The sequence below is a fragment of the Setaria italica genome, chromosome IX (assembly GCF_000263155.2).
Source record: "Setaria italica strain Yugu1 chromosome IX, Setaria_italica_v2.0, whole genome shotgun sequence".
NCBI classification, from domain to species: domain Eukaryota; kingdom Viridiplantae; phylum Streptophyta; class Magnoliopsida; order Poales; family Poaceae; genus Setaria; species Setaria italica.
The window spans coordinates 477,148-502,623 of NC_028458.1; the positions used below are offsets into that span (position 1 = coordinate 477,148).

At 46.1% G+C, this 25,476-nt stretch overlaps 7 protein-coding genes across 7 annotated transcripts; 4 read left to right on the top strand and 3 right to left on the bottom strand.

Moving 5' to 3' along the window:
- Positions 1-105: 105 nt before the first annotated feature.
- On the top strand, positions 106-4,305 carry LOC101778500 (elongation factor Tu, mitochondrial). Its single transcript, XM_004980970.3, has 12 exons — positions 106-400; positions 555-630; positions 721-813; positions 916-990; positions 1,284-1,388; positions 1,466-1,556; positions 1,657-1,862; positions 2,614-2,697; positions 3,160-3,225; positions 3,299-3,361; positions 3,559-3,799; positions 3,943-4,305. The coding sequence occupies exons 1-12, from the start codon at positions 216-218 to the stop codon at positions 4,011-4,013; spliced, it is 1,356 nt and encodes a 451-aa protein (XP_004981027.1). The 5' UTR covers positions 106-215; the 3' UTR covers positions 4,014-4,305.
- A 550-nt stretch (positions 4,306-4,855) lies between these two features.
- Positions 4,856-5,581, top strand: LOC101752999 (translation initiation factor IF-2-like). Its single transcript, XM_004986060.1, has one exon. The coding sequence runs from the start codon at positions 4,856-4,858 to the stop codon at positions 5,579-5,581; it is 726 nt and encodes a 241-aa protein (XP_004986117.1).
- Positions 5,582-6,717: 1,136 nt separating this feature from the next.
- LOC101779976 (arginine/serine-rich coiled-coil protein 2) lies at positions 6,718-9,863 on the top strand. Its single transcript, XM_004980974.2, has 6 exons — positions 6,718-6,876; positions 7,861-8,528; positions 8,614-8,721; positions 9,057-9,160; positions 9,276-9,344; positions 9,491-9,863. The coding sequence occupies exons 2-6, from the start codon at positions 7,862-7,864 to the stop codon at positions 9,650-9,652; spliced, it is 1,110 nt and encodes a 369-aa protein (XP_004981031.1). The 5' UTR covers positions 6,718-6,876; position 7,861; the 3' UTR covers positions 9,653-9,863.
- A 648-nt stretch (positions 9,864-10,511) lies between these two features.
- Positions 10,512-12,673, bottom strand: LOC101780379 (basic transcription factor 3). Its single transcript, XM_004980975.3, has 6 exons — positions 12,538-12,673; positions 12,270-12,337; positions 12,026-12,174; positions 11,858-11,914; positions 11,314-11,352; positions 10,512-10,941 (listed from the first exon to the last, which is right to left on the bottom strand). The coding sequence occupies exons 2-6, from the start codon at positions 12,335-12,337 to the stop codon at positions 10,778-10,780; spliced, it is 477 nt and encodes a 158-aa protein (XP_004981032.1). The 5' UTR covers positions 12,538-12,673; the 3' UTR covers positions 10,512-10,777.
- Positions 12,674-12,825: 152 nt separating this feature from the next.
- LOC101780780 (chemocyanin) lies at positions 12,826-13,709 on the bottom strand. The gene is made up of 2 exons (XM_004980976.3): positions 13,356-13,709; positions 12,826-13,286 (listed from the first exon to the last, which is right to left on the bottom strand). Exons 1-2 carry the CDS (start codon positions 13,540-13,542, stop codon positions 13,087-13,089), a joined length of 387 nt encoding a protein of 128 aa, XP_004981033.1. The 5' UTR covers positions 13,543-13,709; the 3' UTR covers positions 12,826-13,086.
- Positions 13,710-15,368: 1,659 nt separating this feature from the next.
- Positions 15,369-19,866, bottom strand: LOC101781184 (putative zinc transporter At3g08650). The gene is made up of 6 exons (XM_004980977.4): positions 19,546-19,866; positions 18,693-19,280; positions 17,742-18,026; positions 16,582-16,710; positions 16,374-16,471; positions 15,369-16,289 (listed from the first exon to the last, which is right to left on the bottom strand). The coding sequence occupies exons 2-6, from the start codon at positions 19,101-19,103 to the stop codon at positions 15,476-15,478; spliced, it is 1,737 nt and encodes a 578-aa protein (XP_004981034.1). The 5' UTR covers positions 19,104-19,280; positions 19,546-19,866; the 3' UTR covers positions 15,369-15,475.
- Positions 19,867-20,660: 794 nt separating this feature from the next.
- Positions 20,661-23,664, top strand: LOC101781578 (uncharacterized protein At4g14100). The gene is made up of 2 exons (XM_004980978.4): positions 20,661-21,206; positions 23,158-23,664. The coding sequence occupies exons 1-2, from the start codon at positions 20,741-20,743 to the stop codon at positions 23,310-23,312; spliced, it is 621 nt and encodes a 206-aa protein (XP_004981035.1). The 5' UTR covers positions 20,661-20,740; the 3' UTR covers positions 23,313-23,664.
- The last annotated feature ends 1,812 nt before the right edge of the window (positions 23,665-25,476 follow it).

Consider the following 25,476-nt stretch of genomic DNA (forward strand, 5'->3'; position numbering starts at 1 on the left):
GCCCACCGGCCCACGGACAGGGCCGCAAGTTGCGGACCGAAAATCCAGCGGCCCAGCAACGTACGGTTGGTTAGATCAAGAGCAGCGTGCCGCTCCCCCATTCCCAGACGCCGCCTCCCCCTTCTAAAGCCCTAAACCCATCTCTCGCCCACCTCCTCTCCACTCTTCTGGTCCTCGCGCCGCCGCCGCCGCCGCCGCCGCTGCGACGCGACGCAATGGCTTCCGCCGCGGTGCTCCGGAACGCCGGCTCCCGCCGCCTCTTCTCCTACCCCACCCTCCGCGCCACCACAATCTCGGCGCCCGCCGCGCTGCCCGATGCGCCCGCTGCGGCGGCGCCGGCCCAGCCGCCGCCGATGGCCGGGACCCTCTGGGCGAGGGCCATGGCCACCTTCACGCGCACGTGAGTACTCCTCAGCTCAGATCCGTTCGTGCCCGCTAGTTTCTCGGCTCAGATTCATGTGATTCGCGATTCCTTTCTGTCGATTCGTAGCATTGGCTACCGTTTCCTCTTAGTTCCTGTGATTCATTTTCCAGTTCGGTTGAATCTGTCACAGGAAGCCCCATGTGAACGTCGGTACCATTGGACACGTCGATCACGGCAAAACCACTCTCACTGCTGCTATTACCAAGGTTGGAGGCGTTAGACATAGTGCTAGTTCAATGCTTGCTTGGTTTCCAAACTTGTAGGATGATTCAACTGCGTTTGTTTCCTCGATACAGGTTCTAGCTGAGGCGGGGAAAGCCAAAGCCATCGCTTTTGACGAGATTGACAAGGCTCCAGAGGAGAAGGCCAGAGGAATCACAATATCAACGGTTGGGTCTTACTGCATATCTAATTGTTTGGTCCAGATGCATTTTTTTTTAATTTTTCTTTATTTGCAGCCCAAGTTGTAATCCATTAGTATGTTTGTGTAGGCTCATGTTGAGTATGAGACGGCTAAAAGGCATTATGCTCATGTGGATTGCCCAGGACACGCTGATTATGTCAAGGTAAATACCAGTTATGTTTTATCTCTCAAATGGGACAGTTTGTGATTCTGTGAATGAAAGTTGTTTGCATGTTACATTGAGAATATCCTCGGCTCCTAGCAAATCAGGGACCTAGAGCTCTTTATTATTTACTCCCTCCGTTCCAAATTGTAATGTATGTCTAGGTGCATAATAATATCTATGAACCTAGAAAAGTCAAAACGACCTACTATTTGGAACGGAGGGAGTAGTAATTGTCCAACATTCATTGTCTTTTGTTTATGACCCAAAGTAATTTTCTGTGAAAATGCCAGAATATGATCACTGGAGCTGCTCAAATGGATGGTGGTATTCTTGTCGTGTCAGCACCTGATGGCCCGATGCCACAAACAAAGGAGCATATTCTTCTTGCTAGACAGGTTTAGTTTCTCATTTAAATTGCTTTGCCATGCTGTCTTTGCAGTTCTGATCATATTAACTTGTGCTCTGCTTTTAGGTTGGTGTACCTTCACTTGTATGCTTCTTAAACAAAGTTGATGCTGTTGATGATCCAGAGTTACTTGAACTTGTAGAGATGGAGCTTCGGGGTATGCTATCATGCATATCTCTACATTGTGTCCTTTTTTTCCATCTTATGGTTTTTTGTATTCCAGTTCTGAGATTCTTGTATCCCATCTTTTTCTGTAGAGCTCCTTACTTTCTACAAGTTTCCCGGTGATGACATTCCAATCATCCGTGGATCAGCCTTGTCAGCCTTGCAAGGAACCAATGATGAGATTGGAAAGAATGCCATCCTGAAATTAATGGATGCAGTTGATGAGTACATCCCTGATCCCGTGAGGCAGCTTGATAAGCCTTTCTTGATGCCGATAGAAGATGTTTTCTCTATCCAGGTGATTAGATTTTATGAGTTATGACTACTGCTGTATGAACTAGATATATAATGCTTCTTCCACTATTATATTAATTGGCCACGTATGATCCCAAATTATCCTTAAACCTACTAGTGAACTGTATGGTATTTAGGATGGAAGCAAAAAATTCAGTAAATGCTGATTGACAACACAAATTCGATATTGCTAGACCCATCATGAATATGAACACTTTGAATTGAAAATTTCATGACAACTACTTATTGTTACTATGGTGACCAAGTTGATGTCCTAAACAACTTGTATTATTTTTTCATATGGACTGAGATCATTGCCTTAATTGTTCAGTACTAGGGATACACAGTACATTCTGGTTTTGCATCATATTTGTAAGCTATTTCATCGGCATAGCCAGAGTTTCAGTTGATATTGTTCCTTTTCATTTTTATATTCATAAATCTCTTATGGTGTATATCCAATGTTAGGGTTATTAAATGGCCAGCTTTTTACCAAACTATCTTAAATGGGCAGCCTTTTACTAAACTATCTTAGGCTGTTATTTACAATTATATGGCTTTACACTGCACAAGCTACTCGTGCTGTGGAGTTTCTAATGTATTTATGAGTTGAATAACCTTTGGCATTATTAGATGGACTATTGCAATATTGCTACATTCATCACCTATGATGCAAATGGAGGTCAACATCTTCATAAATTGATGAGCAATTATTCTAATAACCGACTTTTATATCAATCTTGTTTGATCTGTAGGGTCGTGGAACTGTTGTGACTGGGCGTGTTGAACAGGGAACAATTAAAACTGGTGAAGATGTTGAGATCTTAGGTTTGACACAGGTGAGTTTGAATATGCCTTTTGATTCCCTGAAATCCATTTGTGTTGAATATAATGTCACACGCCCAAAAGATTAAATATTTATCCTACTGTAAGAATTTTGAAGTCTGAATACAGGTTCATAAAGTTCAGTATGTTAGTAGTTACTGGGACCAAGATGTCTTGAGTTTTAGACCTGCCCAAGGCTTCCTTTTAGTCGACATTTTGGTCCTGATCGTGCTAAATATGGAGTGCCAACTGAGTATGAAACATTAGAACCCACTTTTTCGTTGACAGTTAAACTGTTTGGCTGACTTTATATTCCAGCCAATAACTAATCTCAACAACATAATGTTCTTCTGATATGTACCAAGATGATGCAATGCAGATTCTGAGCACACTAATTTCCTAGTTTTCCTTCTGAAATTTAGTACCCAGTAACCTGACACTTGATGTATTCTGATGAAATACATTCTTGGTCACAGAGTGGCCCATTGAAGACTACTGTCACTGGTGTTGAGATGTTCAAGAAGATTCTGGATCATGGAGAGGTAATGATTCTGAAAGCAAGTCCTGCCAGTTTTTCATTGGTTCAGTCTTATACTTGCATCTTCTTATGTTCAGGCTGGTGACAATGTTGGTCTTCTCCTTCGTGGTCTTAAGCGTGGTGATGTCGAGCGTGGCCAGGTTAGAATTTCTGACTTTAAAATAAGCTAGAGAAGTAGCATTGGGGAATTCGTGTACCTGATTGTCTGATCATCAAATATATTTGCACGTCGTTTTATAGTTTAATAGGTAGCATTTTGGTGTTGTTTTCGGAACTTGTGTTTCTCCAGCTTTAAAATTCCTGAAACCTCTTCTGTTGATCTCGTCTACTTTTTCAGGTGGTGTGCAAGCCTGGTACTCTAAAGACATGCACAAAGTTTGAGGCAGAAATATACGCCCTGACAAAGGACGAAGGTGGTCGGCACACAGCTTTCATGTCAAATTACAGTCCACAGTTCTACTTCAGGACTGCTGATGTCACTGGTAAAATTGAGTTGCTTGGTGAGACAAAGATGGTTTTGCCCGGCGACAATGTGACTGCAAATTTCGAGTTGATATCACCTGTTCCTCTTGAACCAGGTAGGAATCATGTTCTTAATGCTTTCAAGTATATGGGATTAGTTCTTATAGTACAACTGTAGGTCGAGATCAAGCCCGATTAGTTGATCATGAGGCATGAGGCAAAAGAGTGAGCATGATGTTTTTGTTTTGATGCGATGCAGGGCAAAGATTTGCGCTGAGGGAAGGAGGGAGAACTGTTGGTGCCGGAGTTGTCTCCAAAGTTATTAGCTGATCACTTTGTTTCCCGTAGCGATTTAGCAAACGAATGAATGTTGATATATGTCCGACCGGGTTAGAAAACGAGAGCAAAGGAACCTGTTTCCATTTTTCTTGGAATGCATGAGCACAAAGGCAGGGCTGGCTGGCCTGGCCACCATTCTGGACAGTCGCTTTTGTTTCCTTGTTGAGGTGGTGCTTGTATAACACCGCAGTTAGTTTGGTTAACACGCATGTTGCGCACAACTCAAGTGATTGAATAAGACAGTCCCATCATAAGCATATTTACCGGTCATTTTGTGTGCCTATTTGCTATGTCCGTATTTGTAATGTTTGGTGTCGTTGCTTGGATGTATGAATTAGTGGTTGTCTCGTTATCTCAAGTTTCTCGTCAAAGTTTGAAACCAGCTTCGTGTCGTCAGAAATCAAGTGCTGCTTTGGAGCAGGAATACGTACGTAGCCTCTGCATTCTCGTGTCGCAGCCTCTGATTTTGCCAACCATTTCATTGGGCCATGGCAGGCCAGGTCCACAAGAAGAAAGAGAGCCTGCATCGGCCGGCCCTTTTGTTTTGGGCTCGGCATTCACAGGTGCTCTCGGCTTTGGAATAGCGAGCGCTCTTGGCTTGTGTTGAGTTCACACCAAACCAGACCAGCCGCCGATCAAAATTCGATTCCACCTCCGACTCCGACTCCGACTCCATTGATCGCTCGGTCTCCTACAGGAGGAGGAGGACGAGTATAGTACCAACAAGACGATTCCATATCCTCCCCTACCGTGGCATCGCTCAATCAATCCCACCCAAAAACCCTAGCAAACCAGGAGCTAGCGGCGGCGGAGGACAAGCAGATCGACCAGCAATGCCGCCGCCGCAGCTCCCCTCCGATCGCGCCAGGCCCAGGCCCAGGCCCGGCGAGAGCTCCGTCCCCGCCGTCAAGAGGGCGCCGCCTGCTTCTCTCTCCTCCTGCTCCGCCGCCGCCTCGGCCAAGAAGATCGCGCGGCCGGCATCCGCACCCGACCTCACGGCTCTCTCCGCCGCTAGGCCTTCCGCCAAGCTCGCCGCGTCGCCGCCAGACAGGAAGCCGGTCCGCCCGACGCCGCCGCAGCAGCAGCAGCATCGCGGCCAGATGGGCGCCGCCAGGCCGCGCCCGCCCTCGACGCCGGCCAAGAACGGCGCTCCGCAGCCGCGCGGCCCGTTCACGCCCTCCCTAAGCCGACCGGCGCCGTCCGTCCCGCGCCGGCAGGCCCCGCAGACGTCGTCCGTCCCCGGGAGGCCGGCGTCGTTCATGGCGCCGCGCGGCGCCCAGACCGTCCGCCCCACGCGCCGCCTGGCGCCCGGGACCGCCGTCTACGTGCGCACCGCGTTCAAGCCGCGGAACATCAACTGCCGCATCCTGCTCTGGCTCCCGGCGCGGGTCGTCTCCGCCTCCGACGCCTACCACCTCTCCGTCAAGTACGCCGCCGGCCTCAACGACATGTTCGCCGGCAAGATCGTCAGCAAGCCCGTCGACCACGTGCGCGTGGCGCCACACCGCACCGCCGCCGCCAAGGCCGAGCCAAGGAAGACGGCATTGTCACGACAATGAGCCGTTTCAACCTGCCCCCCTTCATCTATCCATGGGAGCGGCGCAGAGCTGCATGACGACGACGATCAATCAGCCTAGCTCCCTGTACATATGTTCGTTGATCTCGTGCTGATTAGCCTCTGAAATCAGGTTAATTTTGCTTGATTGGTAGAAATTCTACTGCTTCTGGAGAGAAACAAATTGATTTGTAACGAAATAGGCCCTAAAATTTCTCTCGAGTGGCGCGCGGCTACGTGCTATGGAAGACGGTCGCACCCGAGATCATCGACCTCCCACTGTTTTGTCAACCCCTGAGCCAGCCGCTCGAATAATATCGGACATGGCATGTCCGTTCAATCACCGATACTTATCACGGCGACAATGGGGCAGTTTTGGTAGGGCTCCAACTCCTCCTAAAAGGAGCCGGAGCTAGAGGCCGGCTTCTCCAGGTGTGAAGCTGTTTTTAATTAAACTGTTTGGTAGAACTTCAGCTGGAGCCGCAGGAGAAGCTGGAGCTGGAGCCCTACCAAATTGAGGCCCTCTTTGGCACGGCTTATTTCGGCTTTGGCTTCATCTATTTCACGCAAATCGAGACACTGTAGCGTGAAGCCGTTTTGTAAGCCGGGACTAAAATGAACTAGAAGCCGGGTGAAGCCAGTTTTTTTGGCTCACCGGCTTTGGCTTCACCGGTGAAGCCGTTTTGGGATGAGCCGTGCCAAAGGGGGCCTGACCCTAAGCTCTACCTCAAGGGTTTCTATCGTTAGTGGCCAACTATATTAGGATTCAATAACAAGGGAGTATATTCCATTATCTTGCATCTACCGCAGATTGAGTTCACCGAACAATATTAGTGCAAATGAAGACCGAAACATGATTTCAATATTATCAAACACCTCTGTGGATAAAATACAATCGAGGGGTAATTTCAATCCCAGTAATTTCACATGAATCGTCAAGCAGGTAGGTTTTCCGGACTTGTATACACACACAAGGGCGGATGTTGGGCCCATGCCATTTGTAAAAAAAAAAAGGAGATACAGCTATTCGGCCCAGTCCAACTAGAAGTGGCTGGGGATCTGAAAAAGGAACTAGTCAGAGGCCCAGCCCAACCCACGTAATTTTTCCGGCCGGCTCCTGCATCGCGCAAGTCGAGTCGCAGCCAGCCGTCCCCGTTACGCACCGGCCGGACCGGAGGGGAGGAGGCAGAAGAGAACCCCGTGTTCCCCACCTCGTCAAGCTCCCAATCCATCCCTCTCTCCTCCGACGATTCGTGCTCGTCCAATTCTGGTGGGTGGTGGTAGACGGCCGACGACGAGGTGGGCCCTCCTCCTCTTCCTGCTCCTGCTCCGATTTCCTCTCTCGGATTGAGGCATGGTGGTGGCTGGATTAGGGTTTCCGGTTCGGGGTCGTCGGGGGAGGGCTCCATGGCCGGCGGGCTTAGACTGTCTAGCGGCGGTGCGGATCGAGGGTGGAGAGGCGAGGCGGCGTGGGCGCCGCGGGCGGCGGACGGGGTAGGGCCGACGGCGGCGGGCGAGCGGCTTCCTCAGTTAGCGAATTAGCAGTTCATTCCCTTGACTAGTATACACGATTATGGTTGATTTGTTCCATAGGACTTAGGTCAAACAGAATATCAATTTATATCCTTTCATTCACTGACCTACATTTTTTCATTTAGCTTGTATATAAAGGAGAATGACGAACTGCATGGTTTGTTCCGAGGGCTGGTTGAATTGATTCCTGGCTATCATCTTCTACAATATATTGGTGCTACACACTTTACTTGACTGAAACTACTTAGTGATTCTAGGCCTATTTATAATTTTGAAGAGGGTTGTGAAAACTGTTGTTTTTGTTTATCAGTGCCATTTCATGAAAAAAATGTTTGGTTTTGAAACTTCCACTGTTTCAAACAAAAGTTATCTAACGAAAGCATGCATTTAAGGTCCTACGGTCAATTAGACGTGATGTGGCATATGTGGCATCGAATAGAGGCTGCATTTGGAAGCAATTTGAATAAATTGAAGGATTCCTTTAACTTTCAGAATTTTTTTTTTTTTGCTTTAATTGTGAATAGTGGAGTGTGAAAAGTGACACGAGTGCCTATGCTTCTTTGTGATTCTTCCATTATAGCTTAAATTCATTAATGCAAAACCTTTCATGTAACAGTTAGTGCTACATTCTGCGTGTTTACCAGTGATTAGTGTTATTTTTGGTTTCAAGACTGACTTATCGACTTCATAATCTAGTATATATATATACTATTGTGCTGCGGTTCAACTGATAGATGCTCCTGAGTGCAGGATGAATTCTAAGCGTAGGAGAAGTCATAGTCCAGTTGAATACAAGGAAGGTCGTGATAAAGATTATGAGACTTCTGGAAGGAAGGATAACTCAAGAGATCTAGAAGAGTCAAATGATACTAGATTAGGCAGAGGTCATGAATCGGGTAGGCACTCCTATGGTACATCACGTGAATCTAAGAGGCATGATGACCATAGGAGGTACCATGATAAGTACAGTGATGATTATGGTAGGAGCCATCCAAGATCCTCTCGGTCAGATCGCGAATCAAGGGCTGATACTTATTATGATCGCTCAAAGCGTGATAACACATCTGGTAGATCACGTGGTGACCAGCGAGATGTTGACAGTAGGTATGGAGAGAAATCTGTCAACCGAGATCAGAGGAGTATAAATGAAAGAAAGCAAGACTCCCCTCATGCCTATCAAAGGAATGATGTTGGAGAATACAACAAATATACAGATGCAAGAAAGCAAGAGTCCAGAGGTTCTGGAGACGACAGAGATCATCGTAGGGTTGTTGATAAGAACAAAGAAACCATCAAGGAGGAGGAAGTCCTAAAGAAGAGAAATGGAAAGGAAATTGAGAAAGAAACTTTGGTGGAAACTAGGGAGAAGAGAAGAAGTCTATTCAGTTCTACTGGGCCAAATGTTTATATCGCAGGGGGTTAGTTGATTTTTTATTCCTGTACTTTCTTGTTGGTGCATAATTTTCTATATCCAGTCTCAGAGTAAAGTTATGAATTCGACAGATGTCAAACCATCCTCAGTCACAAATGAAGCCTTGGATAACTCTGCTGCCACCTTAGATGATGGTGTGAATGCAGCTAAAGTTGCAGCTATGAAAGCTGCCGAATTAGGTAACCATGATCATCATGTTTCAACAATTTGTACATTCCTACTTACCTCCAAGACTTTTATTCCCCTTAGCTGATGGATTTTTCTTTTGTGCTTGTCTTTACATTGGCGCGTTCAGCTATCAACAATGCTGCTTGGTATAAACAAAAGGGAAAATTGTATTTGTTGATTTTGTTGGGCTGAACATTGCACTGAGTGCTGACAATTGATAACACAAGATACTAATTTTCCATACTTCCATGATGGCATCCAGTGACATGGCCATGATAGTGATCTCTTCCCTGACGATTTGAGTAGTAGCTTACATCATTGACCATCCCTTTGTGTTTTATGGCAGTGAATAGGAACATTGCAGCATTTGGTGCTGGAACTGGGCGCCTATCCACTGATCAGAAGAAAAAACTTCTTTGGGGCAACAAAAAGAGCAGTCCCTCAGAGGAGGTAACCTTCCAGCGAATGATGATATTATTTGTTTTAAGTTTTGATTTCATTCAGTTTGTTATAGAAAAGTAATCGCTTGTTGATTCATCATTTGTTTTTGTCCCTGATGCTACAGACTAGTAATCGCTGGGACTTAAATTTGTTTTCTGATCGTGAGCGCCAAGAGAAATTCAACAAACTCATGGTAATTCCTGCTTCAAGCTCTATTTTGAATATTTCTGCCCTTCCAAATTTATTATCCTCCATATCAGTAAAACATATACCGACTCTGCGTTGCACTAACACCGTTTTAGAGTCTGAGGATGCCTTGGTGGCTATGGCCTATCACAGGGTGTGAAGAGCAGTGCCCCAGTTCAGGAGAGCAAGGTCGAGAACAAGGACGGGAGCTCAGCCGAAGCCAAGAAGCTGGAGGAGCTCGATACCAACCTGGAGAAGCATTACATAGCTGGACTCCGCCGGAGAGATGGCAGGACCGTTGGTCTTGGCCTCTAGGGAACTCTGCTTGCAAATGCTACGGTATCGGAAAATTCAGGAGCCTGCTATGTACAATCTTCAGTGGCTTGTTTATTCTTGCATGCAGACGGTTAACTAAGAGTTTTATTTACCTGTGTTACTGTGATAACTTATTATTCTGGAGGACTGGTTCACTGGTATGTTTGCTTATTATTGATCACAAGCTCCCGCAGCTATTTTTTACTGCAAATACTGTTTTGTGTGGCCCACAGCATGACGAGTCTAGCTTTCATCGTGGACTCTATTTTGTAAGCTTTGCATGTCAGCTTCACAAGTCTTACAAGTTACAACCAATGCTTCTGTTTTGCTCCGTGCCGTGCCGTGCCGAAACCACCACCGACTCATGTAATCTTTGAATAGCAGAGATTTATTTATGTGGCACTTTGTTTTGCTCATGAGTGCAGCATTTGCGGCTTTTCTGCTTTCATCTCCACCAATCTTGGTTGAATCTTCCTGATTGTTCGTTTATTGGATCATCAGCTGGTTATCGATGCAACAGTTTGTCTTATATCCCGACAAAGCGGCATGATGCTCAATGCACCACCATTGTGCTTGAGTTTTGACTATTTTTTTCACTTATCGTGTAACTAGCAAACAAAGTCACTTGTACAGTTGCGAATGATTGTTTTGAACGTCAGTTTATCACTACATGTACACTATTTGCTGATGCCTGTGGCGGCACAGCTAAAGCTTTAGGATGACATCCACTGCCCAGTAATCTCAGCTGCTTTAACAAATCGAAATGGTATCTTGCAACAGCGAGAAACAAGAGCTTGAAGAGATAAATCTGAAAACCACTAAGCAGAGTTGCAGAATCACTGCAAAGGGTTACCTCAGATAGACAACAGAAACATTATAAAGTGACCACGCAAAATCTGGTGCAGTGGTGCTCATGTATATAGTCAACCAACCACAAACGTAATCATCAAAAACCAGCAAAATGGATTCCATGGCATCTCAACATGCATAACTTTAGGTAAAGCTTGGAGAAACTAAAAGTTTCCGACTGCAAATACAAAGAGTGGCTGGCCTAAGTGGGGGTTGCAAAAGAGTGCCATCACAAGGAAACCATGACCTCACATTTCACTATTTGGAGTCCTATGATCAGGCTTTTGCCTCCTGAGCTACTTCCTCAAAAGTCTCTCCTGGAACAAGCTCTGGAACATCATCATCGTTATTTTCCTTGGCCTGTGCCGTGGCACCAGCAGCAACCGCTTGCTTCTCAATCTCTTCAGCAATCCTCCTCAGGTGCTCCATGTTGTCAGGACCTGGAAGAACAAATCAAATCAGGCATTAGCTTCTCTTTCATAGCCTTTCTAACCTGGCTGAGCTACTGTTTTATTTCCTTCTTGTGACTTCTATGTTCCAAACTAAACAGCTGGGGGACAACATGTATACTCAACAAGTGCTAGCCCGAAAGCTAACAGACAACAAAAGGAACATCCATAAGAGTAAACATTCTTTCCCGTGGCCAGTAGTGCTAACTGTAGGGAAAGGACAACACACGACAAAACATGAAATAAAGCAGCATAGAAGCAGATAACGCTGACAAGATTAGAAAAAGGTCAAATACAAGTTATCCATGTTACAAGGAAAGCAATTTATTGGATATAGACATTCAGGTGCGGAGTGTAACATACCCAATTGGTTAATGATCCCAGGCAGAACATCTTGTAGCTCTGTCAGGTTACACAATAAACAACAATTTTAGCAAGTCAACATCACCGAGCCTTTTCTATATAGCAGATGAAACACAAGTCAAATGCTTAAAACCATCTTTAAACCATGTAAGCATCTTCAAAACCACACCTAACAGGAGCAGAACGCACCGAGATAGTGACTGGATGAATAAAAATATGCTCTTAAAATAAACTAAAGATAGTGCTAAAATTACAGAGATCCTCACAGGTGCTTGATGCAATGAGATTATGCCTATCACTTCTGATGGTGTGGTAAAAATAAAAACGCTGGCTCAATTGTATTCAGGCTAATCAAGTGTGGATGTGTGCAGGTGTAAAAACTAAAATGGATTTTGGATTCTCAACTTAGCTAGGCATCTAATGTGACTGTTTCTCTTGCACAATCCATCACAAGGGAAGAACATCCACTTATCTAAAAAGATATCATTGCTCTGGGTGTGATTAAATGACTGTTCAATAAAATTTAACAGAGGGTGAGCATTACTTTTCGTCTGTGGAGATCCACTGACCACCCATGTGTTTGCGGCGATGGAAGCTTGCACTGCATTATTAGGGGATAAGGAAACATCAGACAAACGAGTCAGTAACACCATGCATTCCCCATTTCAACATGTAACAGAACAGCAGCAGCAACATAGAAGGGACAGCAGACCTTTGGGATTCAAGAACTGGATGACGAGATCGTCCTTGAAGATGTTGACCTCCTCGATTGCAGGGATGGTGTTGACCCCTACTCTCTTGAGCGTGCTCTGGAGCCTCTTGTCGTCCGTGGTGGCCGTCTTGTGGACAGCCTTCTTCTTCCTGAAGAAAAGCTCAAGTTTTTCAGCCATCGGCATCGCCGCTGATGAACAACGCACAAGTCAAGTCGTGCGAGTCAGTCAAGAGCAGCTAGCTACCTGCGCACGGTGCCCTTGCCGCCGGTGCGGACGGCGCCGGCCATCTTCATAAGCCTCTCCTTGTTCATCTGCGCGACCAACAACCGATCAGCCCAACGCCGCAGCAAGCACGGATCTATCGCGGTAGCGAATCGGTTCCACTAAGCCCAGCAATCGGGGTGGACTGGACTGATCTCTAAATTCTAAACCGCTCGCAAGAGAAAACCACGGCGATTTGCCGATTGGGTACGATGACGTCGGAGCGAAGAGTGGGAGAAGAAGCACTGACCTTGGCGGCGGAGGGCGGTGAGGACGCGTGAGCAGGGAGGGGCAGGGGAGGGGATTGGAAGAGGCGGCGGCGCAGGATGGGCGCAGGTTTTGGGGGAGGATTATAGGGTTTCCAGTTTTACACGAAGGACCCTGGGTTTTCCGTGTTTTATGTACGTGTGCGCAGGCAGGTTCCGCTGGGCCGGCCCACTCAGAAACCTCGGGGCTCATTTCGTTCGATGCGCGCAAAAGCAGGTTCCGTAGTGATGGGCTAGTAGTGGGCTGGACAAAGAAAGCTCGATGGTGTCTCTGCACTTAGCAATAATCACACACACATTCTCTTGCTACTTTACACGATCAGACTAAACACATCCTCAACACCATATCATATCGACATGGAAGTGGCATCAATCACACACAAGCACTACAGTACATGTAGCTGTTGACGACAATGGAGCACAAGCAACTCTGAACCAACCAACCTTGCTTTATTTATGCATGTATATGTATGTATTTTAATCGATCATGAGGTAGCTAGGATGGAAGCAATGCAAGTAGCAGATGATATCCGTCAGGCGGCGGTGACTGCGATCTTCATGCCGGCCTGGCAGTGCCCGGGGATGCTGCAGATGAAGTAGTTGGTGCCGCGGGCGAGGGTGACGCGGTCGTTGCCGGACGTGTACGTCCTGGCGCCCCGGGGAGCGGCGCAGCCCTTGTACCCCGCCGCGTTCACCGACGCCACGTTGTGCGCCGACGAGTCGTACTTGAACACTGCATACGCATCGTGCATCAGAATCGATTGTATTTGTTGCTCGAACGAACAGGTATTAGGTAGGGTACCTAGGACGTCCCCGGCCTTGAAGCGCTTGCCGTTGGTCCAGGTGTTGGAGTTGAAGGTCCATCCGCCGCGGTCGCCGACGGTGAACACGGCCGACTCGGCCACCTGGGCCTGAAGGAGCACGCAGAGGAGCAGCGCCGCCGCCGCAAGGGCCACCACAGAGCCGCCACTGCCTCTTCCCTGCGCCATTGCTGCTCGATCTCCCTCGCACTGAACCACTAGCAGCTGCTTGTTACCTACTCACCTCGATCACCTGAATAGTAGCTGCTCTCAGACACAGATCACACACAGAACAATTGCTGATATATAGAGCAATGCAGGAGCAAAGAAAGTGGAGTGGTTGTTGGCAGTGGCCGCCGGGGGGTCCTCTCGTTTTATAGAGCAATGCAGGAGCAAAGAAGTGGAGCGCGTGAAGGTAAGTAGGTCCCGCGGGGGATATGCAGAAACCAACGACCCACAACAGGGCCGGCCGGCAGTGAGTGGATGGAGATGAAATGAAATGAAAGACGAGCGGATCATTCAGGACACGTTTAATTTCTTTGGAGGATGCCCGATCGACGAGACGACGTCAAGCAAGCAGCTAGTGTGGTGTGGGAAACGTACGTAAAAGCCAACAGCAAGCATGTAATTGATGTAGTATACAAATCAAAGGAATATATTGAACATCAACAGCTTGTTTGGCACACTGTTTACTACTGGCTCTGATTGCTACCGTACATCTATCGGCGTGCGAATTGAAGCTAGCTGCTTATACTGTTCACATCCAGGAGCTAGTACAAAGCAACACGTACGTCGCCTTGACGTCAAAGCTAGCTAGTGCACACTTGTTTCGCTCCAAGCTAGCTAGTGCATTTCCTATTTTAGTCAGTTGCTGGGTCGCTGCTCCCAACAGCAAGTCAGCATTCACCAACACCACCCATGAGCATGAATGAAGTCTTCTCTTCAACTGCATGCGGCGCACAAAGTCAATGTGCTTTTCAATATTTTTTTAATTACCTCTTAATGAAAAAAAATGCCAAGGCACCGTCGTGATTTTTATTTTAAAATTAAGGATAAAGAATCCGGCCCCAGCTATCAAAGTTCGAAAGCCTACAGCCAATGTGCTTTGCAATATAATGTTTCCACGAGGTTGGAAAAACTCTTACAGCCTCATTGGATTTCGTCGCGCATTCGGTCGTGCTGCGTCCGGCCTCCGTCCACTCGTCATCATCGCTTGTGCTTTTCAATATAATGTTTCCACCAGGTTGGAAAAACTTTTACAGCCTCATTGGATTTCGTCGCGCATTCGGCCTCCGTCCACTCGTCTAGGAACGTAACGTACATGGCGTAGTTTGGAGCTATTACATGCTCCCTCCCATCCGTCCTCAATTACTATTAAAGTGTTCGTTGTGACTTGCTAGATACATAATAAATTTACTATGATCTATATATGTCTAGACATGTAGCAAAAAGCTATGTACCTGGAAAAAATTAAAACAAATAATAATTTGAGACGATGAAGTACATGCCTACTAACCACCATGGTTGCCATTCATCGATGTTTATGCATGGCCTAGTTTGGAGCTATTACGTTGGACCCAATAGCATGGATTTAACAGCATTTCTACCAGCACCCCCAGAATCCCAAATATATGTACGAGATGCATTCTGGGTGCCCCCCTTTTTGCACCACACCACTAACATTAGTGCTTCCTGATGCGTGCTACAGCACAAGCTTAGCTTACTACAGTAGTGCTCGGCGTGCGCATTTGCATGCTTTTCCCTCCTAGCTATAATAATTTATGTCCCTCTTTGTAAAGAAGAAAGAAATATAATTTTTTATTTACACTAGTGGAGAGCCCCCAACAACCTTCTTTTCTGACTTTTGAGCCCAATTGTGGCCAGACGGCCCAACCTTCCTTGGTTGTTGGAGAGGTAGGTCCACTTCAGCTTCTTGGTATTGGCCTTGGTGTTGGAAAAACTTTTACAGCCTTGGACTTGAGATTTCACCGCACGTTACTCATACAAGAGGCTCCTCACTGCAACATATAACCTCTTCCATTCTTTGTATTACAGTCATAGTCCATTACACTGGTATTACATGTGTTAAACAAGTTGCAACAGCATCGTACACCACAAGTCTCTATGTGACAGCTTCGGGAGCTGAGTTGCAGTAAGGAGTGTGCAAGCAAATGAATCTAGTTGACATCAAGCACACGGAGGCGAAGCCGATACCTATCAGCAACCCCGCGATGCTCTTCCGCATGTCCAACCGCAAAGACCGCCTGAAAACGCGGCCAAAGCTGGGGATCAGAGCCCCGCATGCTATCACCATCCAGTAGTCGAGTCCATCGTAGTCGATCCTCGCAAGGATCGCGCTGATGGCGGCGCTAGGCCCTGCAAACCCGGTCAGAGCAGCGGCTGCCAGGGCTCCGCGCCAGCTATCTGTGGCGCCATACACACAGCTGGCCACAGCAGCACCTCGTGGCAGGCCATGGAGGGAGGCTGGAAGAACCATGTAACGGCCAAGGCCATAAGCCTTGCGAGCCGCGACACCAAGTACAAGTCCTTCGGCATATGCATGGAGGAATACAGCACCGCAGGCAAGGAGCGATTGCAGTGTAAGGACACTAAGAGAGAAGCCGGAGGATGATGTAATGACGTTAACGGAGGATCTTTTGCGATTAACCACCCTAAGGATGCTTGATGTGGCAGCATGGTAGACAAGGGAACCACCAATGATGAGAAAGAGGGTGGTAAAGAGACCCATTTTTGAGGACATTAGAAGCTGTACAGGTCTCCATGCCGCAAGACGGAAAGCAATGCCAGATGCCACACCAGTAAGCAGCGGGTGTGGCATGCTGAAGGCAAGAGAGAATGTGACAAGTATAATTCCTCCGATAAGTGGACCGAGTCCAAATACAAGTGATACCAAGAAACCCGATGCATCCTCTGAGCTGCAAGTTAAATCAATAACACTAGCTGAGACCTGAGAGTTAACTTTTACACACCTACATCACGAATGTTAATAGCAAACTTACTTGTTGCCATCAGTAAATCCCAGAAGCACAGTACTTAATGTTTCCATGAAAGCAACAGCAAGTGTTCCAGCAGAAGCAACTTGTGATGGAGTCGCTTCCTGCACATAACAGAGAAAATGAAAAAACTGCTTTCTCAGGGCATAAAAATAAAACAGCAGCTTCAGTCCTTCAAGGTTTTTCTTAACAGTCAGGTGAATAGGATTCTCACCTTAAAAGCATCAGGAAGAACCTCTGCTATAACAATCCATATCATGCATCCTGCAGCAAAACCAGTACAAAAGGGGAGCACCTTCTGGAATGCGTCGGCACAAAGGAAAGAAGGAACAGCAACAATTGGCTGGATTTACAAATGAAAACAAAGCAGCATCAGAGCAAAATCAAAGAATGTTTATCACAAGAAGTGTAACTTGAAACTGAAGCGGTTGCATATAAACTATAAAGTGATGAATAATATTGTGTTCACAACATAATGCTGAGAGAAAGCTGAACTTGGCCATGTTTAAGCAAGTAAAAGGAGGAGACAGTTGTGGTTCTCACTGGCCTCAGAATGTCAATGATAACTAGCTCCTGCTAGCCACAAATAATTATATAGGTCAAAAACTCAAAATAAGTAAAGAGATAGTAATATCTGATGATTGCTAATGCTATATAATACAAAGATTACTAACACTATAATACATAGCTCTGTTACAAGTTTCTTAGTATTAACACTAATCTCACAGAATACTACTGTTAGTTATCAGTTCATCAGCTTGAAAAACTCTTTCGAGCGGCAGATATGGTCAGCACACGACAGTTTCTACAAAACCAAAGGAACTACAGGATTACTGTAAAGGATGTGATTTTGATGAAACATCCAGGGTTGGAGCATAAAACATATCATGTGTGGCCTTTAAGTACTAATACTATTCAATCAGCATCCGAAGTTCCAAACAAAGGTGCATGTACGATTCGCAAGGGATAGAATTTTGGTCCAGTTGTTCCACCAAACCCTGCCCCTGAGGTCCAGACCAAGGGACATTTTTCTTGGGAGCTCAAGACCTTGCTTGAACCGATTCACTATCACCCACCAGTTACCTTTGTTGCCAATACCAAATCATGTTAGTGCTTATTCATGTGATTCACTCTATGATTCAGTTTGGTTACTTAATTTGAATAACTAGAGAAGTCCATAAACACAGACAGAGACAAATATGAGAGAAAAAGAGAGCAAAATAGTTAGTTCAGTCAGGGCACAAAACAAAGATTCATTCTGTTGCTTATAGTTACAAGATAACTAAAAAAGTTGGTATATTTTTCATTACTCACTCAAGAATAAAGACAACAAATTTATAGGAACGGTAAAGATTTCAACTCAAGAAATGATACCTGTGGTAAAGATGTTATTATACTCCATATCATTGCCTTTTGGGGGGAGACACCCCTAGATGACAGTACCATGCTTACAGCCAAGCCTTCTGGTATGTTGTGCACTGCTATAGCTATAGTAACTAGAAGACCCTGAGAAAATCCTTTTGAGCCAGCAAAGGAAACACCGACACCAGAGCCTTCCCCAAAAGAATGGAGAGTCATTATTCCCACAACAAGGATAACTTTACTTGCATCGGCACCTTTTATATCCAGCATGCTTACTTCTCCATATTGCTCAAGAAACTGTGCGCAAGGAAACAGTATAAGAAAATATTATTAAAGATGAATATACCAAGAACAATGGAAGGGGGTTATCTTGATTGTTCCAAAAACACAATTATCAATTGAACTCAATATGATGATGTATACACTCAACAAGTAAGTGCAAAGTGGAATGCAGACTGCTAGTGCAGTCATCCATTGATGTTCAAGTTTTAGGTGGCCTACGCAATATTCTTATCAGCATACAAATGAGGGTAAGCATGTGATGGGTTCACATGAGCCCATTCGATTTGTTCAGTTCTTCCATTGAATTGCACTTTATTCAATTGTTTGGACCAACAACTATTGACCCTGGCAACTTTTTGGGTCCAAGATTACTCTAAGTACATGTATAACTGCTTAAGCACCATTATGTTGACATTTGAAGCCTTTCAGACATGAAATGAAGCTTTTGTTTAGCTACAGGTAACAGATTTTGAGCTATAGCCTTTTTCGGTAAAATCTAAGCTACCTAGCATGTATCAATCCTGAATTATGTTCTTGCTTTGGGAAGTGCATCATAGGTACCATATAAATGAACCTAATATTGCATAGGTTTCTGCAGTAATAACAAATTGTTCATTCAAATCGAAAGCAATTGAAATGTGGCATTGATCTGAAAGGTGAAGAGCAGGAATCGTAAAGTACCTTCTTGCAAAGCCAAATAAATATTCCTCCGCTCAAAATTCCGAAAACAACCCAGCTCCCACTGCCATAGACCTGCCCTTCCTGCACGAGGTCAAAGCTTGCAGCCAGCATCACCCCGGCCGCTAGCCCATTGCAAATGCCCGCCCACTGAGCTTCCAGCTCCATGAAGAAGAAGGGCACTGCTCCCAACCCAGTCGCCGCAGCCATGACGAGCGTAGACCATGCAACCGTCGACACTGACACCCTCCCCACCTTAGCACCATCCTGCCTCCCTGTGCCCTCCAGCTCCCTATGGGGCGCCTCCTGCACTAAACGCACATTGCCGGCCTCGGTCTCGGCGACGGCCGACACGTCCCGGACTACTAGGACGAAGAGCAGGCACAATAGGATTGCTCCGGCTCTTCTGTCCATGGTTATTCAGCGCACCTGGTTATTTCCACACCCCCTGACTTTGCTTGTCAGGGTAGCGTGGGCAGGAGGCCTGCTGCTCAAAGAAGCAAGGGGCTGTTACAACATCCTCATTGTCTTGTTCAGCAGCACAACATAATGATCACAGCTTTCGCGTGGAACTGGGAAGATGCTCCAACCCTGCCGCACAAAGAAGGCACATTTAGCACGGTTCACGAATCGAGCAGCGCAAGCATGGGGATTCAGTTGAGATCCCAGCAGTCTGGTCAATAAAAAGCTTGGCATTACTGCTCCAACAAGAAGCAGCAAACGACAGGAATCGCAACAGACTGAAGGAAGAGACTGGGGGTCAAAAGGTAGAAAGATTTGGATCTGACTGCTGCTCATAGCAAAAGAAAACGAACTCCCAGGACAATCCATCCAAGCAAAGCCAGAGCGCCCTTACCAGCAACAGGAGGAGGGAGGGATCGACCCCCTCCCGCGCCAGCAGAAGCGATGACGAGGGCGCCAGGCGCGGATGGAAGAATTGGAGGCTCGGAGGCGCGGCCAGGCGACGAGAATACTGCCGGCGAGGCGGATTCAGGGCGGCGGCGCACGCGGATTTGGGGGGTAATGGAAACCGGCGACCCCGGGGGGAGGCGGTCACCGGTGAGGCGGTGACGGAGGATCAGATGCGCCGCGCACGTGGTGAGGTGGTGTTGCGCGGCCTCCGGTTCCCGCGGGACGGGTGGGCCCTTTCGCCGGAAATCTATCCTCTATGGCGTGGCGTGTCGGATGCGCCGTGGCCGCAACAAACCAAACCGTACGCTGCTGCGGGCGGATTGGAGACGCAGACAGCAGCGTCGCCAGCGACCAGCGTGCCAAAACTCGTCAACATCATCTCGTGTAGAATAGAGTAAGCAGTTCATTATCGAAATGACGTAAATTATCTGCTGAAAATTATAAATTAAAATTCAATCTTGGAGAGAAAAGAAACAAATTATAACAGGGATAAATCAAACCAAATATCATAGTTTAGGAGGTATAAAATTGAAAAAAAAATAGTTTAGGAGTTATCATACTTGAGGAATACATTAAGGTAGTGTTTGGTTGGCTCAAATGTAACGTAATCTGATCATTGAAGGTAACGAATCATATTACACATGTTTGATTGCAGTGGTTTGTAATCAATTAACACTGTAATCGAATCCCTTACCTAAATAATATATATACAAGCTTGTTACCCCTCCTCCCCCACCGTAATCAGATATAGCACCCACACAGTAATCTGATTACATTACCAGAGTGCAACCAAACAAAGAGGGCAATCATCTATTCCACCTCCAAATACACTGTAATCTGATTCCCTTTACGTTTACATTACCTTAGCACGAACCAAACACTATCTAAACCTTCCTTCCTCTTCTTCTCCATGTATTTCACTTATCATCATCCTCATCTAAAAAATATATTATTTCTAACGAGACCTTTTTTTCCTTTACTTTTGGGTCCGATTGTCGCCAGACGGCCCAAAGTTCAGTTACAATTTCTCACGGGCTAGGCCTACATGCATCCGATTGGCCCAGAAGCGCTCGTTTCAGCTATCCATCAGATTGGCCACTGCGGTCGTCGCACTGCGACCAACCACCGCCGCGACGGAGATGACGCCCCTCACCCCCGCCGCCTTCCTCCTCCTCCTCTGCCTTCCGGAGGCCCCACCCGCCGCCGCCGCCGGTGACCCGACCCCGACTCCATGGCCCCCGCAGTTCCACGCGACGCTGGTCATGGACTCCCACGGCAACATGTCCATCGCCGACCTCTGGTACGACTGGCCGGGCGGCCGCAACCTCCACGTCATCCGCTACCAGCTCGCCGACGACGCGCCCTACTTCGACAACGAGTTGAACAACGGCACCTCCTTCTTCTACACCCCGGCGCGCCGCTCCTGCCGCTCCGCCGCCGTCGGGGTCGGCATCCTCCGCCCCGACTGGCTCCTGCCCGGCGCGGTCTACCTCGGACGGCGCGACGCCGGCGGATTCGACTGCCACGTCTGGGCCAAGGCCGACTTCATCACCTACTACGAGGATGTCAAGACCAAGCGGCCCGTCAAGTGGGTCTTCTACACAGGTAATGGATTTCTGACTTTAGTTTCTTCCCCGTCATGCCACAGCGTTGCTTCAAGCTTAATTAGTTGATGTTCCCCTTATGGAACACAAATGTCGTGCCAGTTTGAAGGCGACAGGAGCTAATTTGCCGGGTCCTACATTCCGATTAGACGTGATCTATACTTTCAATTCACTACGGATTTAAGACATGTGGGGAAACTGAGTCTGCTATAGTAGTTGATTGATTATAAAAATTAATGTTCAGGGAGACAAACCACTGAGAAATGCCTATTCTATCGATTATGAAACAGTAAGTTATATTTTGTTCTAGTGGCTGTGGAGATATTGGCTTTACCCACATCAATCACACTGGTTTGTTTTAGGATTGTCGCAGCAAACAAAGAAATTATATCTGCAAAGTTTTGAAGTGACTACAATGTTTTTCAAATTTTTTTGCTACATCTGCTTGAATACTGAGCTGAGGACATATAGTTTTTCTCTGATTCCTGTGTCTATAAGCTTTTACGCCCAGCAACCTTTGAAAAATCACTGGAAGGCACCTTGGCCGGCCAGCAGGAGCCATAGGATTTTTTAACATACTTGGTGACCTGTTTTTTCCAAGCCACTGCACACATTAAACATCTACTTGTTCTTAATGTTCATATCTAGGTGTTTATGTAACATTGTCAGTCACGTTTTCGCCCATTATTTTGGATTTGCCATTTTTGTCGATCTGTTGCCATTCTTGAAGAATGAAAAAATCACTATGCACTGTAAGTTTGTATAATTCCGAAGAACTTTGCTTAGGGCCTTTGCCCAATTCAAATATCCTTCCATACTGATTTGTTGTTGCCACCCTTGAATTTGATTTACAAGCTTTTGAGTTTTTACCCACAAACATTTGATGATTCCTATGTGTCACTTACTGTAGTTTATTCATATTCAGAAAGGTCAATAACCTATTGGAATTGCCATAAAAGTAGGGGATGAACCACCTGCTATTAAAATTCATCCAGATTTTGTAGTAGCTGCCCCCCAGTCATGTTTACTCCGTTGTGCATGCTTCCATGCAACCAAGCATTGACCCATGATGATATGAATGTGCTTGAACTGAAAGTTCTTCCATAGTAGGCCTACTTTCTTGTTTTAGTGTCATCTTACAAAGGGTCTACAGGGCTGTATAAAAGATTGGACAACACTGTGTATGTAAGTATGTGAACCCTCGTTGTCACTGGGCATCAACCTATCCATCTGTATTCGACTGTAAAATGTTCTAGGTTCCAGTTAAACATGTCTGCAAGACTGCAAGTGCCACAAGTTACTCAACAGAGTATAGGTAACAGGCCAGACTATATGGATGTAGTTTGTAATGCTTTTAGGTGTCCCTTAAAGTAGAAGATATCAAGTATAAACCAAGAGTGTGACATTATCTTTTCATTTAGCTTGGTTAAGGCGTGAGGACCAATTTAGTTGTCCCTTAGAATAGCAGATGTCTTTCTGTATTGCTCGTGCTATCACATTCTTATTATCAAGTCAGCTTAAGTTGTGACCAAACGCCAAAGTGAGACAAATTGCAGTTTTAATCAAGTTTGTCATGCTGAGGACTCAGGAGCAATCAAATGAAGCTATACTTCATGTGTACTCGATGAGTGCTAGTCAGGACTGCCACATTCCCTGTTTTGTTGCTATCCCCAATTGCAAACACCGACACCACTTGCCTTACAGTAGTACTAAGACGGATATGGCTCTTCACCATGAGAGCCAAAGCAAGCGCTTATTACCATGCAGACAGATATCTCCACACTTCTTGTTATGCTGCAGTCCCCAATTAACAAACACTCTATAACTTTGCCTTGCAGTCCAGTTGTATGTAACCAGAGATATGGTTGTCAGCTGAAGTCACCATGAGATGTGACCTGACACCTGTTTCCTTAATGACTCTGTAACCTCTGTACATTTGCCGATCTCTGCAGGTAGGATCGCCTACGTGATGAACTTTGAGGTGGGAGCAGTGCTGGAGGACGCGGCATGGCAAGTTCCAGAGTACTGCTTCAACAAGGATGGTGGCACAATCACCGAGGCGGCTGATGGGCATGATGACAGCTTCATCCCCAGGTATGTGTTGTGAGGATTTATCTTCCACTGGTGTGTTCGCCCTGGTCTCCGGTAGAGCTCTGGACATTGGGATGTCGTGTAACAACTTGACCATACATGCTTACCCTGATCATGAAAATACCAGTGGATCCAGTAAACGTGTATGGTCGATTGATACCAGTGTTTGTGTGTTGACATGAATCATCGGTCTCTTCTCTTGTGCGGTGTGTATAAATAATTGTAGCAATAGAAGTGCAGATGGGATGGACCTGTATCTCGTTCTATCAGCTCGGATGAAATGGAGCGAAGGACTATGTAATTCATAGCTTGTATCCCGTGGAATGCGTGATAAGAAAGAGTTGAACAGTGTATGTTTGTTGAGATGTGATGATGTGCGCATATGTTGTTTTTTGTTTTTGTTTTTGTAAAACTGATGAGTGATTTTTTGGGAAACCGACATGTAGTTTTCAGAAGCCAGAGAGTGTTAGGGCCTGTTTGGCCCATTTTAGTCACTTTTAGTTCCTAAAGTGCTAAACATGTGGACTAAATGTAGACTAAAGTGTTTAGTCCTCTAGTCCATATGGTACGAACTAAAGGGCCTTAGGACACCCCTGCTCCTCATTTATTGCCCTCCCTCCTACCCGGTCCCCTTCCCGGCCTCCCTCCTGCCGCCTCCCGCCTGGCCGCCGCCATGCCTCGCCTCGCCTCCCTCCCTCCTTCCTTCCGCGCCGCACCCCCCGGCTGCCGCTCGTCGTGTCTCGCCTCGCTTTCTTCCTACAGGGGTATAGTGAATGAGGGGTATCATCGTCTTTATTCATCTGCATTAATAGATTTTAGTCTCTGAATTTAAACAGTGTAGGAACTAAACTTTAGCCATAGATTAAATAAACCAAACACCTACCTACTCTGAAAATAGTGAAATCATCTACTACCCCTATAAATCCACCAAAGTTTTCTTTGCTACAACCACCCCACCAAACATCCCCGTTGAGGCATCCTTCCTCCACCCACACTAATTTGTGCACACACAAAACTAACTCCCTCAAAACGGACCGTATGGATCTCTTCTCGCATCTTCTCTACAAGAACAATGAGAAATCTAGAGTTGTTCTCTCCACAATGATTTTTATTATATGTTCTTTCCTGAACCCCTTTAGGTGTATAACTGAGTGATGCTTTTGGAATGATCCGTTAGGATAGGCCGAATAGACAATTTTTATGCCACCCATTGGTTTAAAATTGCTCTTACAAATTTGTCATCAACCATTGCTACTTTGGGTCCAGCAAGCAGTGTGTTCTTAAATGTGATTATCTTGCCGATATACCTTAGTTTGCTTCTTGCAGCTATGAGACACCAAGTGCTGTCATGGAATTGTGCGGTCGTTTTCTCTTCCCGATGCAACGACTTTTTCCTAGGTGGCTTGCAAGGGTGCTGCTACTTTGTGCCTTGACATGGCTGCATCTTCCACAACATTCAAGGCGTGTGATCTTAAAGTATATTGAATGTAAATTGTTTTAGTGTTGATGTGATATGGAATATAACATTTCGCATTGTGTGAACTTTAAGAAATATGCACTATTTTTTGTTTTATTTGCATTATGAAATAGGCAGGGCAGGCCTCGGCCCAGCAGCCGCTGACACCACCAACCAGCAGGCTTTGCCTCCGAGAATAGTTTGTTGGACTCGTGTGAATTCACCATTGTCCTCCATCCGCATGTCGTCTATCATCATCATGCCCGTGGGCCGTGGTGGAGCAATGTCGCTGCCGGGTCTCAACCAGGTTCCAACTGCTGATTACCATCGTCATCGTCATCCAGGTTCCAACTGCTGATTACCGCTGCCACGACATAGTCCTTGCGAGTATATGTGAGAATAGCTGACAGGGTAACACTCCTGCTCCTATTTGTCTTTCTGTGTCCAATTGATATATGTGCTAGGCATCCCTCCTAATTTGATCGTTATTATGTACTGAAGCTGATTAGCTAACCATCCCGATTGATTTAAGTACTTATTTCTTTTTTTCCCTTTAGAGGTTGCTACTCAGTGCGTAGAAAAATATTGGTATCCTAGCATTTATTATTCCCAAGAGAAGGACTATCAGAGTGTCATCAGTTGAGGCAGGTATGGAAATCTCGGTGCCCCTGTGCATCATGTTTCTATGCAGTTTTAGTAAAATATTGGTGGCCTAGCATTTATT